The sequence below is a fragment of the Bidens hawaiensis genome, unplaced genomic scaffold, assembly GCF_021521415.1.
Source record: "Bidens hawaiensis isolate Kalapana, Puna unplaced genomic scaffold, B.hawaiensis_p1.1 tig00013428_1, whole genome shotgun sequence".
NCBI classification, from domain to species: Eukaryota; Viridiplantae; Streptophyta; class Magnoliopsida; order Asterales; family Asteraceae; genus Bidens; species Bidens hawaiensis.
Window position 1 is genome coordinate 166,490 of NW_027492139.1, and position 18,039 is coordinate 184,528.

General features: G+C 32.9%; 2 protein-coding genes across 3 annotated transcripts in view; both read left to right on the forward strand.

Moving 5' to 3' along the window:
- LOC143544131 (sister chromatid cohesion 1 protein 4-like) overlaps positions 1-18,039 on the forward strand; it is a 240,928-nt gene that overhangs the window by 68,607 nt on the left and 154,282 nt on the right. The window lies entirely within an intron of this gene.
- Positions 6,714-13,390, forward strand: LOC143544126 (homeobox-DDT domain protein RLT3-like). Of its 2 annotated transcripts, XM_077036277.1 has the most exons (16): positions 6,714-7,155; positions 8,293-8,351; positions 8,454-8,756; positions 8,834-8,887; positions 8,970-9,186; positions 9,329-9,426; positions 9,803-9,889; positions 10,038-10,169; positions 10,244-10,384; positions 10,463-10,585; positions 10,670-11,098; positions 11,174-11,563; positions 11,647-12,261; positions 12,331-12,435; positions 12,525-12,724; positions 12,807-13,390. In XM_077036277.1, the coding sequence occupies exons 1-15, from the start codon at positions 6,885-6,887 to the stop codon at positions 12,711-12,713; spliced, it is 3,213 nt and encodes a 1,070-aa protein (XP_076892392.1). In that variant the 5' UTR covers positions 6,714-6,884; the 3' UTR covers positions 12,714-12,724; positions 12,807-13,390. The 2 variants fall into 2 exon arrangements, with proteins under 2 accessions (XP_076892392.1, XP_076892394.1); XM_077036279.1 differs by lacking the exons at positions 6,714-7,155; positions 8,293-8,351 and having other exon boundaries at positions 8,454-8,598; positions 8,685-8,756; positions 12,807-13,389.

An 18,039-nucleotide genomic window follows, 5' to 3' on the forward strand; every position in this document is an offset into this window, starting at 1 on the left:
AAAAATGGACCAACAAAAAAATACACATGTATATATGTATAATATTTTAATATATTTTATAAATATAAATATGGGTGTATATATATATGTGTGTGTGTGTGAAAGATGTGATGTTGGGGCCCACAATTGGTGGTTTTTAGTGGTTTGAAAAACCAAACTTAAAACATTGGTTTTTGATTTAAACCAAACTCTCCAATGATTACTTGGTTTTTGGGTTGATTTGAATCAAACAAAAACCACCAATGGAAGATGGTCTAAATTTATTTATGACTCTAGATTGAATTTGCAGCCATGAGTGTATTTTTGGTTTGTTAACCAACCGAACGAAAATGAACGGAGGTTATTCATGTTTGTTTTTTTAACTTAAATCGTTCATAAAATTAAACACAAACAATTAAACAAGGGGGTTTTCTTGAATAAAAATAAATTTTAATCGAACGTGTTGGTCCTAAAAAGTTTTTAGAACTTAACTCATTTGTAACGGGTCAAGAAACTTTAACCAACTATATTAACCAACAAAAATGAAAGAACTTAAAGAAATGTAAGCTAACAAACATATACGAACGTTCACAAAAGTAAACGAATGAACGTGACATATGGTCAGATTTGTTCGTTTAAGTAATGAACAACAATTTGGTTCATGTTCATTCATTTAATAAATAAAAATTCATTTATTAAGTAAACGAACTTTTTGCGGATGGTTTTTTATTCCATATTGTTTTATGTTATGGTTTTGTTGTTCATTTTGCCTTTTGAAATATATGCAGGGGACCCTTGGGTCATTAAGGCATGTGTTATCATGGGCGTTCTCGGTCTTGGTCCGAAGTCGTTCTCGCTTCCCTCGCCATCCTTCAGGAGAAACCATCATTGATCAAGCTAACCGGTTTGGTTCTCTGCATCTCTCCAACCGGATTTATCAAACTTTCGTACTTTATATTATAGGTTGCCTCTTTGTTCACCATTGATGATCTCTATTTTTGTAGTTTCATAAAATCAAGAAAATTGTTGATTATAGATACCGGATTTGTGTTTATCTAAGGATGATTCTGGAATTTTTTTTAGTTAACAGCAAGAAACATATTGAAGCCAAAGGTGTAGCATTCAACATTTAGGTCATTATTATTTGGTTCAAACTGATAATACGAGTTGTGTAGTGAAAGCTTGTTTCAGATCATCGTGTGGAGGGGTTGAGGATTTTAAATTTGAAAAGTCACAATGCAAGTTAGATTTACACTTTAGATTGCATTTTGTTAAGGGCTGTGTTGTGCTTGAGATTAATTGCAAACAAGTCGGATAAAAATGTTTGAAAGGTTGCAAATGGGTGACTTCGTAATTTTGTTTTGACTATCAGAAGTCAATGGTGCAGAAGTAAAAATAGTATTGAGGCCCGCTGCATCGCACGGGTTACCTACTAGTATGTATATATATATATATGGTTGGTATCATTTAAGAACTCTAAAAAAGTTAAGAACTCTTAGGAATTCTACACAACCAAACATTTTTAATTTTTTTTTATATATTAACATTACTTAAGAGTAGTTTTATCATATTTTATATAAAAAAATTTGATTACATATATTAATAACAAGTTTACATATGTGTAAAATTTATGTACTAACAAATCTACATATGTGTAAAACAAAACATAATATGTATAAAAACTAATTTTCAAAATTGTAATCGTAAATATAGATATACAAAATGATAAAACTACACCCAAATAATATTAATATACAAAATATTTTATAAAAAACATTAGTTTTCAAGGGTTCCTTCAAGTTCTTAAATAATTTATCAGTTCTGTAATGATACTCATCATATATATATATATATGTATAACACACATATTAATAAAATAATAATAATTTTCTTCTTCTTCTTCCATGCGATATGATCCTACCGCCCCTTTTCGGCCCAATATCAGGGGGGGGGGTGTTCCTCCTCCTTGTCGTCCCATTTCGCCCAAATACTCGCCCCACTACGTTTAGTCTAAGAAACATTGTGGTTTGGTTGGGAGTTAATGGCTGAGGCGCCAGATGGATGGTGGGCCCATCTACACAACACCTGTTATGAGCGGTGCAAACTAGTGGAATTTAGTATGATCCTTAAACTTGATTTATTTTACTTAAAAGAGCTATCGTTTTGAGTTTCCGTTTAGAGCTTAGATAGTCATATGTCATTCAATTATTTATTCACAGTTATAATTATATTTACATGCAAATTATAATACTTTAACTAAAACTAAGTATATTTATTTGTTTTACAATTATATATATTAAAGAAAATTACAGAGATTGTTCTTGTATTATGTCGAAATTTCACTTTTTGTCTCTAGGTAATAAAAAATACGGATTTCAAACATTTTGCTTGGACGCTCATCACGTCTTTTCATCTATGACATGGACGCATGGACGCTCATCACGTCTTTTCATCTATGACATGGACGCATGGACGCCTGTTAATTGACCCTACCCCTCAAATTAGATGTTACTCTTGTATCACAATTCACAAATCACCATTATTAAAAGACTTAGTGGGCCGTTAAATAACTGGGCCAGATCATTTACTTCTCATATAAATTTTTTTAATACAATTGAGAATAGACTATTGGTGCATAAACCGGGTATTTTCATGAATCGAAACTGGATAGGAACTGATTTCGAGTGTAGTCGGAAATTTGACCAGGTTTTCCGGGTTTCGGGTAGGGTAGGGTCGGGTTTGACCGGGTATTTCCGTGTCGGTTCCGGGGAAACCCAAAGCCTGTCAAGTCGGGTCCGGTTATGGGTAGGAACCGCAGGTCGGGTCCGGGTTTTTTGTGCACCTCTAGAATAGATATTGGCTGCCAAAATCATTTCAACCATCATTTCAACAAAGTTCTCAAACACTGATTTCTTGCAATTAATTGGCTTGTGATTTATTTGAGTAACCAAGAGGAATAGTATATCCAATGGTTAAATACAACGCCAACATTGGTCGTGTACGCTTCTTCTAAATCGACTATATCTATAGAACAATCAAAGGAGATGGCACTTCGGCTGATTGAAAGTGGCCGACTATTTTTACGGACGAGATGGCGTCTGTAGTTAGTGCTCAGTCGTGATTTTGAATTTGTATCATAGGTTAAGTTATCAGACATGTTAAAAACCGATTACTAGCCAAAAAACGGGTATTGGACTAACTAGTTTTGACCGCACTGACCAATAACCTATTTGTTTATTAATAGATAGCATGGAACCGGTTAGCGTTATTTGCACCTCTACAATCTACATTGGTTGCGTAGGGTCTTTGCATTGGTCAACTGTTGATTGGGCCAAAATAAATGGATAATCTATTTATGATAGCAGATTTTATAATTGGGCTAGCTAGTGGGCAGCAAGAATACTTAGTTGAATTAATTTTGGGCTGCAAGAAATTAACCCACTATTGGCCCAATGTTGTAAGAATGTGTAGGGCCGTCCAAACCGCTCGTCGCTCGAACTCGCTCGCTGCTCGCTCGTTTTTTCGCTCGACTGAAAACGAGCCGCTCTGCTCAGATCGGTTTGTAAACGAGCCAAGCAGCGAGCAAAGGTCTGCTTGGTTTGGTTTGGCTCGAATATTTTTAATTTATTTTATATATAATTATATATGAAAAAATATATAAATATACAAGACAAAACACATAAATATAAGCTTACAATTATTTTTACCCCTTTAAATTTTTCATATTTCGTCAATTTTATGGTTTTATTTGTTCGATTCAAGTTTTTACAATCTTAAAAGTTTGTTTATATGACCATTACATATCACTTCAAACTATTTTTTAATAAAAATTTACAATCTATTACACGTTTGTCTAGAAAATATTAATTTATTTATAAAATATATTATTTACAACCTTCAAATTTGTTTCTTATTTAAAATTTTAAAGTGAAAAATAAATAAATAATGCTCGAAATCGCTCGATGTTCGATCGAAAAATGCTCGATTTGAATTTGGCTCGTTTCGATTTTCGCTCGGTTCGAATTTCAGCCGTTCAGTTCGGTTGTAAACGAGCCAAGCAACGAGCAAGCATTCGCTCGGTTCGGTTCGGCTCTTGAACAGCCCTAGTCAAGTGTAATCAGTTATTAAATCAATTGTCAACCCAACGTTGTAACTTTGTAATCAATCTTGCAATCTCTACATGGATTAAACCATGACCGATTCTATATCTAAAGTCTAAACCATTTTACTATCCCGTCAAAGTAGTAATGACAATATAATAATCAATTATTGTTGGGTGTTATAAGTTAAATTAACCATTTAATAATGCTGATATTTCTAATACACAAAAATTGATATAGGTTATAGGGGTTTATTTTAATGATAGATTATGTTAATCTATTGTAATTCGATTTTAAGGATTTATTTTCAGTTTATGCGATCAAGTGTTTGATGAAATGCTATTTACCCATAATAACTCATTTTAATGTTCCTGTTGCATATTTTCAATGGCTTAAGATTTGTTCGAATTAAAATTTTTAACTTGAATTTCAATTTATATTTGTTTTCTCGTATTTTTTCACATCATCATAACATTTGTTTAGTCTCTTAACATGCATCGTTTATTTTGATTTTAAAATAAAATGTTTGAGTTATACCTATTTCATATAAATACTTATATGCTATGAGGTTTTTATACGTCATGTTCTATTATATGTCATATTACATTACTTTTGAGATATGACCATCACAATTTATTTAATCTGCACATTCTACATAGTATAGTATAAACTTATTATATAGTGTAGTATAGTATAAAACCATATTATACCAACATTAAATTTTGGATTTTTTAAATTCTAAATTATTTGTATATACGTATACAAATACAGAAAGTTTCAATTTATATTATAATTATTAAATTTTAATGTTCATTATGTAATTCATATATATATATGACATTTTCTATATTTTTCACCCGTGTGTTATATGAAATACTAACATAGTAAACATAAAAGACTCAAATAAAACATAATTTTTTTTAAAAAAAACATGCATTTACTATTGATAACTTAACCTGTTATCATAATCTAAGTTTGTATCGGGTTTTGTGTTTTTAAATTGATAATATATCTTTTGAAAATCTACTAAAAGAAATGAGCATGTGTTAGTGAATAAGCCTCTTTGTTCGGCCGTCATACTTAGCTAAAACCTTGTTAACAATTTATAATTTTCTTGATTTTTTGATCTAATAGCATGTGCATATTAGTGCTTCAACACTTGAGGCACATGACTAACTTTTATACAAATCGATACTCTTTCACATATACTAAAAGTCAGCTTTAAAGCATGTTATCTCAATCTCTCTCTATATGATATGGTGGCTTTCATTACTCTTATGCAACTATAGTACAACCTATCTCAATTGCATTCAAGGTCTTGGGCTGGTATTTATGGTACTTATCATCAACAATTGCTCACGGAAATTCCAAAAGAATCAAATTCGACAAAAGATGTATCGCATCTCAAATATGTATGCTCTATTTACTTTTTGAGGTGTTTCCACCTTTTTTTTGTGTGTGTGGTAAGAGATGCATTTCTAACTTAAAGTTACATAACAACACTCAAACATGTTTATCGAAATTGTCAACGTAACTTCTTACCACAAGAATAAGCTTTTTTTTAAGGCAATTGCACCAACTAGTAACATGTATGATGCTATACCAAAAAGTTGAGTTTGTAATAAAAAAGAACTCTTAGTAATTGGTACTTGTTTTGTTAAACCTCACATAAACACCTCATTCCAACTTTTCGAGACAATATTCAACATGTATTTCCTTTAAACGAATAACAAACCCGATCCTAGCAATTAAGCCTTTAAAATAAGCATGAATAACCAAATTTAACCCATTTGAGATTTATCTCCGTAACCGTATTTGTTACGCTATTTGTGGAGGACGAGTAAAAATTCTTGCACCGTGAAAGACAAGAGGCTTAAGATTAATTGTATTTATTCCATGAGAATTGTTTTATTAAACTCAACTTATATGTTTGCTTTGCTTCAAACTTCAACAAACAATATTTATTTATAGTCTAATTCCAATGTTAGTACCAAAAGTTATAAGCTCCAATAAAGTACGAAAATGAAAATCTATCGGGTCACAAAAAGGGTGCAAACAAGCCAATCTGCTCGTGAGCTACTCGAGATTGGCTCGTGAAAAAACTCAAATGAGCCCAAGCTCGATCTCGAGCCTAAAAGTAAGTTTGTTTAACAAACGAGTCTAAGCCAAAGTTTCACTTATCAAGCTTGAACCGGCTCACAAGCCTATTATAAATATAATTTTTATAATATACATAATAATTATTAATTATCTATATACTTTTATGTGAAAATAACTACATAACATATATTATGTTATATACAGTATTATAATTTGAAAGAAATATATAACAATTAATTAAGAAATAGTAAGTGAGTCGAGCTTGGGCTTGAAAAATTACTCATGAGTCAAGCTCGAGCTTTAGAAATAAGCTCCAAACGAGCAGAGCTTGAGCTCAGTGTAAGCTAAATGATCCGAGCCTAGTTGGGCTCGGTTCGGCTCGTTTGCACCCTTAATAAATAACCAAAGTTTTGAGCAAAACTGAAAGTTGAACAAAGTTTAGGGGCTATCTTTATAACTTACCAAAATATCCTTCCAAAAATAAGAATAATAAAAAATCTAAAACCCTGATTTTTAATCTAAAAAATGAAGTAAAAAAAAAGGAATAAAAAAATGAAAAAAATGATCACCACAAAACCCAAAACCCTTAACCCTACTCTGGAAACCTCTTACGCCTCGTTCATTTCCATCACACTCTGCTTCAGTAATACACCAATCACCATGAATTCCATGACGCCATTAACGAATTAGCCTTAATTCGTTGAGATGTCGAACAAGCAAGCTGCTCGCGGTAAGCAGAAGAAATGCAACCAGAAGAAGAAGAAGAAGAGTATTATTATTAATAATAATAAAGTTGCCGCCAATTCTAACAAGAAGAGAAAACATCCGCTGAATTCGAAATTAGGTTTACGGATTCAGGATGATTTGTTATCGCCGGAGTATATTTTGAGCAAGGTGTTCCGGAAAGACGGCCCTCCTATCGGCGTTGAGTTTGATGAGCTTCCGGCAAACGCTTTCCGGTTATGTAATGTTAAAGGTTATTATTATTATTATTATTAATGTTTTGTGAATTGAATTTGTGTGTAGAGATAATTAGGATGTTAAGTTTGTTTAAAGTTATTGATTCTATTGATGTTGTGATCGCCGTAAACGCGTTATAATATTATTAACTAGAGTTAGTGTAAGTTAATCACTTATTATGATATATATGTGTGTGGATGACTGAAGGATGTAATTATTTGTAGAGATAATTAGGATGTTAGTTTATTTGCACTTATTAGTATAAGTTAATCACTCATGAATAAATTAACCTAGATATTTTTAGGAGTTAGTACAGTTATGAATGAATGATATATTTTGTAGCTCTGGTCAATGTTGTGATTCAACTTTTGGACACTAAAACTGTGATGAACTGATATGACTCAACTTTTAATTTTGACTTTAAGTTAACCGGTTTTCTGGACACTTAACTTTTGCTTTATTGGGAGGAAATGTGTGTGTGTGAAATGAAAAAAGTTTGTAGGATGTGAATATAGGTGAAGATGGATTTACTTTATATTCTGATTTAAGCAAATAGATTATGGTTATTATTACTATTTTTGTCATAACCTGATGCTATTTGAAACACAACACAGAATAGCCTGATGAGCGGTAAACATGGTAAAGTAGAAAGAAATGCACATGGGTTTGTATTTGTATGAGTTTTATGATGAAGTGATATGATTCAACTTTTAATTTTAACTTTAAGTTAACCGGTCTTTTGGACACTCAAACTTTTGCTTTATTAGGATAAATGTGTGTGTGAAGTGAAAAATGCTTGTAGGACATGAATATAGGTGAAGATGGATTTACTTCATATTCTGATGTAGGCAAGAAGATTGTGATTATTTTTACTATTTTTATCATAACCAGATGCTATTTGAAACACAACACAGAATAACCTGATTGGTAAAGTAGAAGTAAATGCACATGGGTTTGTATTTATATGAATTTTGTTTGGAGGTGGCATGAAGTTATTTAAAACTTGATTTTTACTCTTTTTGCTAAGAGAAGCATTATTACGAAAGTATAATTGATATTTGGCAGAGAAAAAGGTAAGATTAGGGATTGTGCTTTGTGTTCCCAAATTTTTTTCATATATATATTTGTGTAATCGTCTATTTCTTCTCAATAGGTTCAGTGATATCTCATCGTGCCTGCCAAGAAAAACAAAGAGCACTTAAAAGGCAAAAGGTACAGAGAGTATAAGTCGTTTGCTTAGTTGGTGTAAAATTTGTCAAACCATATTTTCTGTTGTATTTATGACCCAATGATGCTATTTTTTTTATTATACAGACTTCCAAGTCTACTGATGTTGAAGACCAAATCACCCCTCCGGACAGTGCTTCATCTAAACATGGTATGGGAAAAGGTTTGATGACAGTACGGAGGCTTACAAACCAGGAGGGTAATTCAGTCAAGAAACATGGTATTGGAAAAGGTCTGATGACAATTCAACGGCTTACAAATTTAGGTGCTGTAAACCTCCCAACATGTGCTGACAATGACCATGGAGCTTGTTCTCAGTTTCCACCTTCTACATCACAAAAACCACCTATTAAAGAGAAAAAGAAGCCTAGAAGACAACAACCGGTGAAGGTTTATTTTCTCTTTCTTGATCTTTTCATCTCTGTTAATACCAACTAGTGTGATTACTCACGGTGGTTCATATGCAGAGGAAGTCAGTGAACAAAGTACAAGAAAAGAAATCTTTAACTAGAAGTAAAGTGGTAATATTAATATATATGAAAGTATTTGCTACATAGGTTTGCAATTGTTGTTGAATTGTTGTTTGCCTGCCAAATTTTGAAGGTGAGATGTGAACAAGTTGATATGGAAAAGCAACCGCAGAAGGAGATTTGTGAAATTGCTTTGGTGGGAGGAAAAAGTGAAGAAGACCAAAGTCAATATGCAATGCTAGCAGATGATGAGGAGCTGGAACTAAGAGAACTGCAAGAAACATCAAATCCACTGACACGTTGTGCTCATTGTGCGGCCAATGGGTTGCATGGTTGTTCCCTTTGCAAAGGTAAAGTTCAGTTAGATGTGTGTGTGTGTGTGTGTGTGTTTTTCTGCATTTAAAGCAATGCTTAAAGTTACGGAATATAAAATAGACATTTGTGCTTGATGAAACATTCCCAAGTGAACACTTGATTTATATTTTGTTGTAGATTTGCTGGCAAAGTTTCCTCCAAACTCTGTCAGAATGAAGCAACCCTTGCATATGCAACCGTGGAATTCTTCACAACTTGTCAGAAAGCTTTTTAAGGTACTTATTTAACCATTCTAGGCCTATAAGCAATGCGACAATAGATAAATTAGAAGTGACTAAGTGAGCAAATTCAGTAATCAAGTACCAGCAAATCTTGGATGTCTCATACAAATGTCCAAATTTTACTCATACTGCTTGTTACATGTATAAATTCAGTTGGTGAGTTCTTACCCACGTTGATTGTTGACCTTTTTTAAACTTGGTAGAGTACTGGTTTTGTAACTCTGTCTCACTAGTGCCTTATTTTTAACCATATTTCTTCGTTATTTGTTTATGAGTTATACTAAGTTTATTTTTATTTTAATCTTTGATGTAATACTAATACGGTCAGAATTTTATGGATATTAAATAGTTTTCTGACTCTTGTTTACAGATATTTCACTTTATAAGCACTTATGCTGTAATAATCGGTGTCCAGTCTTTCACACTTGATGAGCTCGCACAATCATTTATTGACAAGGTTAGTGATTATTTTCAATCCAAGTATGCATATATTAAAAAATTATATTCTATTGTAAACTCCCCAGGTTCAGTTAGTCATTATATTAGCTAAATGACTTTTGCTTTGAAGCAATGATTTTTATTTGTTTCTGCTTATTATTTTTCAGGATTCCTTATTACTCGGGAAACTTAATATATCCCTTTTGAAACTGCTTCTCACGGGTGTTGAGAAGGAACTGGATAGTGGATTTGTGTCTCATATCTGTAAGAGCTGGAAGTATCGTGGGTTGCTTCAATCAGTAAGTATTAGTGATTTTTACCTTTTAATATGTTTAAATTGTAAATTGTTAGTTTTTAAAATCTCTGTCGGCAGGTTGAAAATGAAGAGTCTGTCCTAAAACTGTGGAAGAAATCATTGAATTCTCTAACATGGATAGAGATATTACGCCAGGTGTTGGTTGCAGCTGGATTCGGTTCTAAACGTGACACAGCACCTAAGGAACCTCCCACCAAGGTAAAAAAGAATCACAAAATTATCATTACATCTATGAAATTGTCTATTATATACCAATTTATTTTATTTGAATCACAGGAAGCTACTCTGATGGCTAATTATGGCTTAAGCCCAGGTACTCTTAAGGGCGAATTATTCAATATATTATCATTGCAAGGGAATAACGGTATGAAAATATCTGAACTGGCTACACATTCATCAGTAAGTAACTTTGACGTCTATCAAAGGAAAGATAACAATTATCATTGAATATTTTATCTGACAATTTCATATTTCTTCATGAAGATTGTTGGATTGAAGCTTGCAACCGAAACTGATAAAGTAGAAAAACTAATAAGCTCAATGCTATCAAGTGATATTACTTTATTTGAGAAAATATCTTCTTCAAAGTACCGTCTCCGCATTAACTCCATCACTAAGAATTCTGACGATGATATATCTGATCTTGAAGATTATGGTAGTGTTGATGATGATCCCAAGGATATTAGCAATTATCCTGATACAGTTAAAGATAAAGATGGACAAAAGAATCTTGCAAAAAACAAGGATAATAAGTTACCTGTAATCTCTGAAATTGATGAGAGCTATTCTGGAGAAATATGGTTATTGGGACTGATGGAAGGTGAATATTCAGATATAAATATTGAAGAGAAATTGAATGCTCTATTGGCTTTGGTTGATCTACTTAGAGCTGGTTCTAGTATTAGAATGGAGGTAACTCAATTAATATTAGCCTTTTAAGCTTTTATGTTTATTTGTCTCACATTGGCAAATGTAAAAATCTTTCAGGAACCTGCATCAAGCTCTGTTCCTAATGTTCATCATATTGGTTCTGGAGCAAAAGTAAAGAGATCAACCGCAAAGCAACTTGAGATTGAGTACAGTCGGCTTATTTGTAGCTGTGAGTCAGATACAGTACAAGACACGCGACCTGTAGATTCTTCAGGAATCATGTCAATAATCCAAGATAAAAGTAATTTCAGTGGGAAAAATAGTGCAGCAGAAAACGAAGTTGTAAATGATTTACATCACATGCAATCAATCTTTTTGGGATCAGATCGTAGGTATAACCGATACTGGATTTTCTTAGGCCCGTGTAACATGTGTGATCCTGGCCACAAGAGGATTTATTTTGAATCATCTGAAGATGGTCACTGGGAAGTTATTGAAACTGAACAGGTAATGTAATCTAGGGATTAAATTGGTTTTCTGAATATTTTAAGATAATGCATATTGATTTTCGAGTTTGTTTTTATTTACAGGATTTAGCCAACTTAATATCTGCTTTGGATCAAAGGGGTAGAAGAGAGTGTCATCTTCTTTCATCTTTAAAAAAACACGAGGCTGCTCTTTGTGAAGCTATGTCCAATATGCATAATAATGCTACAGCTGGCCAGCCAGCTGTTTCAGGTGAATCTGAAAGGAGTATTTCCCGAGATGAGTGCTCATCCGCTGTGTCTGATGTAGACAACGTACTGGGACTACATCACATGCAACACGATAATCTGGCTTCTACCAGTGCTGTTTCTACTTCAATTGGAAACAGAGAGCAGAATAAACAGAATTGGTGTCGTCTTCAACAGTTTGATGCATGGTTATGGAACTCGTTTTGTTCTGCCTTAAATTCAGCTAAACACGGGAAGAAGTCGTTTCTTGATTCACTTGCTAGATGTGTGACTTGTCATGATTTATACTGGAGAGATGAGAAACATTGTAGAATTTGTCATACAACATTTGAGCTTGATTTTGATTTAGAAGAACGATACACCATTCATGTTGCCACCTGTAAGGATGACTCAGCTCCCGATATGTTTCCAAAGCATAAAGTCTTTTCATCACAGTTACAGTCACTTAAAGCTGCAGCATACACACTTGAGGTAAGTTGGTTAATTATTTAATTAAGTTATTTGTCTAGCGTTTCCATATTTTTAACTCTGTATATGCAGTCATCTATGCCTGATGGTGCAATGTTGGGTGCTTGGACTAAATCTGCACATAACATATGGATTAAGCGGTTAAGACGTACCTCCACTCTGGTGCAGTTGCTACAGGTACTTTGTTATTGCAGTCTGACACACATAAATGTTTTAAACCTAAGTAGCCAACTGATGTTATATATTTTCTTTTTGTTGTATGTTAGGTTCTTTCTGATTTTGTTGGTTCCATCAATAAAGGATGGATGTATGAAAGTGACTCAGATCTTGGGGTTGGTTATGATTTGGTTGATATTATTTCAAGCTTTGCATCCATGCCCCAAACGTCATCTGCAGTTGCACTGTGGTTGGTTAAACTGGATTTCTTAGTCGCTCCTCATTTGACAAAAGGGTGACTTTGAAAAAGGTACGTTTTGTTAATTTATGTATTTAGTTTATTAACCCCACGTTAGTGATGGTAATTTGAGTTGGTTTATTTTATGCTTCAGGTAAAAACATTCTAGTCAGTCTAGTAGATATATTATTCTAGTAAGGCAGCCGACTCGAACCAGTTGCATTTAATGCAAACCACCATCCCGTGTCACTTTTTTTGTCCATTTGCTGATGGAAGTATGTAATAGGTGGCCGGACAGTAGAACTGTTACATGAGCTTTTTGTTTAAGGTTGTCAGAGGCTAGTGTTACCTTATTTTTGGTCATGGCTTGGGACAAGAGTTAGTTAAGATAAAAAGATTTTGTACAGGCAATTAGGTGGTTAATGTTTACAGCTTTAGGTATAATACTTGTGTTGATTCACAAGACTTGCTTTTTGGCAGAAAACTATCTACATTTCTTCATTCCTTATTATAGATGATGTATGTTGTAGTGCTCTTTTAAACCTTAAACGTTAAAACGTTAAACCTTACTTTTGGTCCAAATGGAATAACGTCTTGTTTTGTTGATAAAGATGGTCAACCTTTGTTTTTCTCGGTGCTGCAAGTATTGCATCTCTTTCAGTTTACCTGACAGTAACTGAAGTTTGAGTTGACTTTCTAGTTGTTTTATATACTTTTCTACCATAAGGCAGAATGTTTCTTTAGACCATGAGAACCCTTGTCAACCCTGCTAACCAACAAAATTGGGAAAAATACAGCTTACGTTGGCAGATCCCTTCATCATCCATTGAGCTTCACTGCAGCCCTCAAAGTTCGAAATTAACAATTCAACCCATGTGCAATCAAGTAAGCACAAAGCTCTATTGTATGCCGTTTGATGTTTTTACTTGTAAGACATTTCCAGTTGTGGTTGGGTTAGCACACACTTCTTTATTAAAAAACTTGTGACCACCAATGCATTTGTCCATTTTATCAAGCTTTGGCTCTCGCATAGCCAAAAAAAACCTCTAAAAATGTCACTAAATGTAAACCCCCAAACCTCCTGTCTTTATATTAGGGCTGTCACTTTTACCCGAACCCGAACTAACCCGACTCGAAGAACCCGAACCCGAGAAAAGACTAACCTGAATCGAAGTAATTCGGGTTGGTTCTCGGGTTTGATTTATAAGATTTGGGTCAACTCGAAAAACCCGAATAAACTTTTAGTTTTGAAATTAAATATATATTTATGTATAACATGCTAATTCTTAAACACTAAAATTATCAGAATCTGGCTATAATCAACTATTGACATTTTAACTATTATGGATCGATTGCTTATTATTAATTTATGTTTTTCGTTTATTACTAATAGCAACCGTAATCGAACAACCAAACACGCTCGATTGAATACGATTATAGTTCGAGTTAGTTTTACTCTTCTTTTGAATTGTTTTATCAAATTAGGTTAGTTTATTATTTGATTATTTGTGTTATAAGCAAAGAAGTATGTGTTGTATTAATTTTAGCATTGTAGTTTTTAAAATTTTTTGGTTTTGTGTTTTTTTATAGGATACTCGAAACCCGATTAACCCAACCCGAAAAACCCGAACCCAAAAAACACGTGAGAGATTTGGGTTGGGTTTCGGGTTAAGATTTAAAATTTTGAAACCCGAATTACATAAGACTTGAAGGGTATATGTTTACCACAACACCCTAAGGTCAAAAGTCAAGTATGAATACCGTTGAAGGTTTGGATTGCGGTGATTGTCAGATGTGCTTTGTGTCGAGAGACGTTGTAAATTGGTATTAAAAAAAATTAACAAAAATCTTAACTTATGTTAGTATTATAAATGGAAAGCGTGACCGATATAAATTCTATAAATTTAAATATCAACAATGCATGTAACTTTGCAAGTTTGAAAAGATAATATTTTATTTTCTTTAAAGCTCTTCAAACTATAAAATTAAATTATTTTGACTTTATAGTCTATATATCAATATCAATGTGACATAGTGACATATGATTAGTATTATTATAAAAACAAGCTTCTATAATATTTGAATACATGTTATGTGGGTGTAGCTAAATCATCCATCTATTTTTAAACACTAATAATCAATGATTATTCTTGTATATATAATTGAAAACGTCTTCGCATGACGATTATAATATTATAGTGTGCTTTCTATTTAATAAAAAATAATTCATGTTCGTTTTCGTAAACCCCTCGTTCTCTTGGGCCGTTTTTTCAAAGATACCTCATACGGTAGCCTCATTGTCAACTTTGTAGAGCAATTCAATTCAAGGTAGATTTATAAGATTTGACTACAAATATTTCAACCAACTAGCAATGGAGTATTATAAGTATTGATGGGGTTGTTGTCACGTAACTAGGTTATGGGTTCGAGTCGTATAAATAATCTTTTACAGAAATGTAGGGTTAGGATGCACACACCAGACAGGAATTGGCTCGAGATCCATATGAACTTGCATTTGCGGGAGCCTTTGGAACGGGGTATTTTCTTTTTATTACAGGTATTGATCAAATAGCTTGTTAAACTAAAAACTAACCTAAACCGATCACTCTGATATGAAAAGGGAAAAATTATTATTATTGGAAATATATTAATTAAAGTTGGTTGCACGTGGATTCAAATTTGAACATATTTCTCAACAAGTCTTAATCAAACGCCCTATGTTTTTAACATGTAAAACTATTTTCGAATGATCAAAAGTCAAAACAAATGTTATTTTTCTTTAGTACCATTTGGACTGAGCTGAACTTTAAATATCAAGTATTTGTTATTCTTAAAAAAATTATGTGAAGTTTTTTGGTGACTATGTTAGTAGCTGATCAAATTAATAAGGATCTTAGTGTTGTTTTTGCTGTTGCTGTTGTCCGTTTACCATTTTTTAAATGACCCATTTTGATTTAGACTCATTCCATCACAACCGACTCGTCCCGACCATTATACCAAGTCTAATAAACCGTAGATTTTGATTTATAGTTCATTAACATATATCCTTGAGAAATATATAGATTGACAACAAATACCATCCAAAGAAATGGCTTTAAACACTATTTTGATGCTTAATGCAAGGTGTGAATGGCCTTTCCAGATTTTATCAATTAAACCGCAAAAATCACCGAATTAATATGATGACTTTTTTTTTTTTTTATGGTTTTTCATTTTCAAAAGATGCTATTAAATAAAGTAAGAAGAAAATATTTAATATTTTAAAGTATTGAAATTATTAGGATGACTAATTGAATAAAAAAAAGAGAAAGAAAACTATACTTGCCAAACATAATCACGGATTACACTATGGTTTGTGTGTATACAATTAAAATATATACATGACAACTGATATTAAAATTTTAAAATACTCCACGTCTCCAACCAACTTTTGAGAAGATCCTTACCCTTAAGTGTAATTAACTCTTCAAACTATCTAAAATTCCTTCTAGAAGCAGGGCAGTTCCTCACCTCTCTCTCTCTCTCTCTCTCTCCTGCCATCTGCAAGTTACGGAGGGTTCCGCCTTGATGAAACTGTTTTTCCCTCTAAATCAATAACTGGACACACGTCACTCCACCAGCACCTTCGTTTCTCTATCTGTCCTCTGCACCACCATCGCTGGCCCTCGATTAGAAAGGGCAAAAGAAAAAGTATCACTCAAACATTAGATTTTTATAGTGGAAATTCCAAGTTGCTCCTAGTGTGGAAACTGAAGCTGGAGACCATATCTGATGTGGTTGACACCTACTTGAGGTAAATCATCACCCTCATTCATTATTCTTTACTATGCAATACTTCTTCAGTCATTTTGTTCTAAACAGAAGCTAATCTTCTTCGTCTTATTATATATATATATATATATAGGGTTTGGAACAAATACAAATGAAATTGACACGCTAAACGTGAGAATCAAATAGAGTAATTATATATACAAGTAGCGTAATTATGTAATTACTCTATGATATAATTACATAATTACTCCACATGTATATATAATTACTCTACTTGGTTCTCACGTTTAGCACGTTAGTTTCATTTGTACGTTAACCTTCCCTATATATATATAATTTACTGATTTTAATAAAAAATTATTGGGCAAACCGGTGTTGAGCTGACATTGGACCCTAAACCGATTGAGGTAATATAAATCTTGCTTGCTTACTATTTTTCTATTTAGTTTTCCCCATAGTTTCAGTCCTTTTAATAAATTGTTATATTGACACGGAAGAGTTTGACCGTTTTCATGGATTGCTGAGGTTTTGTTTCTGTTTAACTTTGATCTGCAATAATTACTTAATAATAACAGTTTGCTCACTAAGATTGTCTGTATAGGCCCAGATGTTCATCAATTGCATTTGGGATGGTTGAAGAAATTAGACCATTACATGGCAATAAAATTGGAACCGCTGTAAACTTTTGCTTCTAGAATCACTAAAATCAAATTAATATTGTGTGTTTAATTGGGGCATGTACCAACACAACATAATTCTGGCAAAACGGGCGGGTTGGATGACAGGTCTTAACAAGTTTGGGTCAGACTTGGTTCAGTAAAAATTTTGTTTTCATTGCATGGGTGAAGAAATTGGACCATTACATGGCAATAAAATTGGAAAGTCTGTTTATTTGTACAACCATATTCATGGAATCATGGACCATTACATGACACTGCTAAGTTTAGCTTTTGGTTGAACTTTTGTTTTCATCTTCCCTATATGTAGTTACATTTTAGACATGGAGTACCTCAAGAAAATTATGGAGTTTGCGTTGGTGAGTTTGCAGAAGCTGTCAACTCCAGCAAATAAAGTCTGAAGCATGCCCATCAGAATATTTTTAGAGAGTTAGATGATATATGTCGGCAGATGGTTCCAACCATACACATGCTATAGAATTCGTTAAAGGCTTGTATTTTGTCACCAAGTTAATAATATATGTTTCCTGATTCTATTCCACAAACAAGGGATATTGCGTGATTTATAAAGCAAAATAGCAACTGGTGATGTGTTTAGATCTACTACTCTGCTTTTCTTTTTGTGTATCCCATTTTAATTGTTTAATAATTCAAAATTTCAAATACTGTAAATTGTAAGTTTAATTTAAGTTATGTATCTAATGATCGTTATAAAAAAAATTATGCATTTTGTGATCAGTTTAGAATGTAAAGAAAAAGAAAGATATTTTAGCCATTACGTCTTTAAACTACCCGTCCACCGGACGGGTATAAAACTAGTTTATTCTGATATAGCTAGCTATAAAAGTATAATTAGTTTTAAAAAATAGTCATGCACTTAATTTTTTCTCTCTTAAACAAATTGTTTGTTATCCTTGTATTACATGCTTTGTTGAGTTT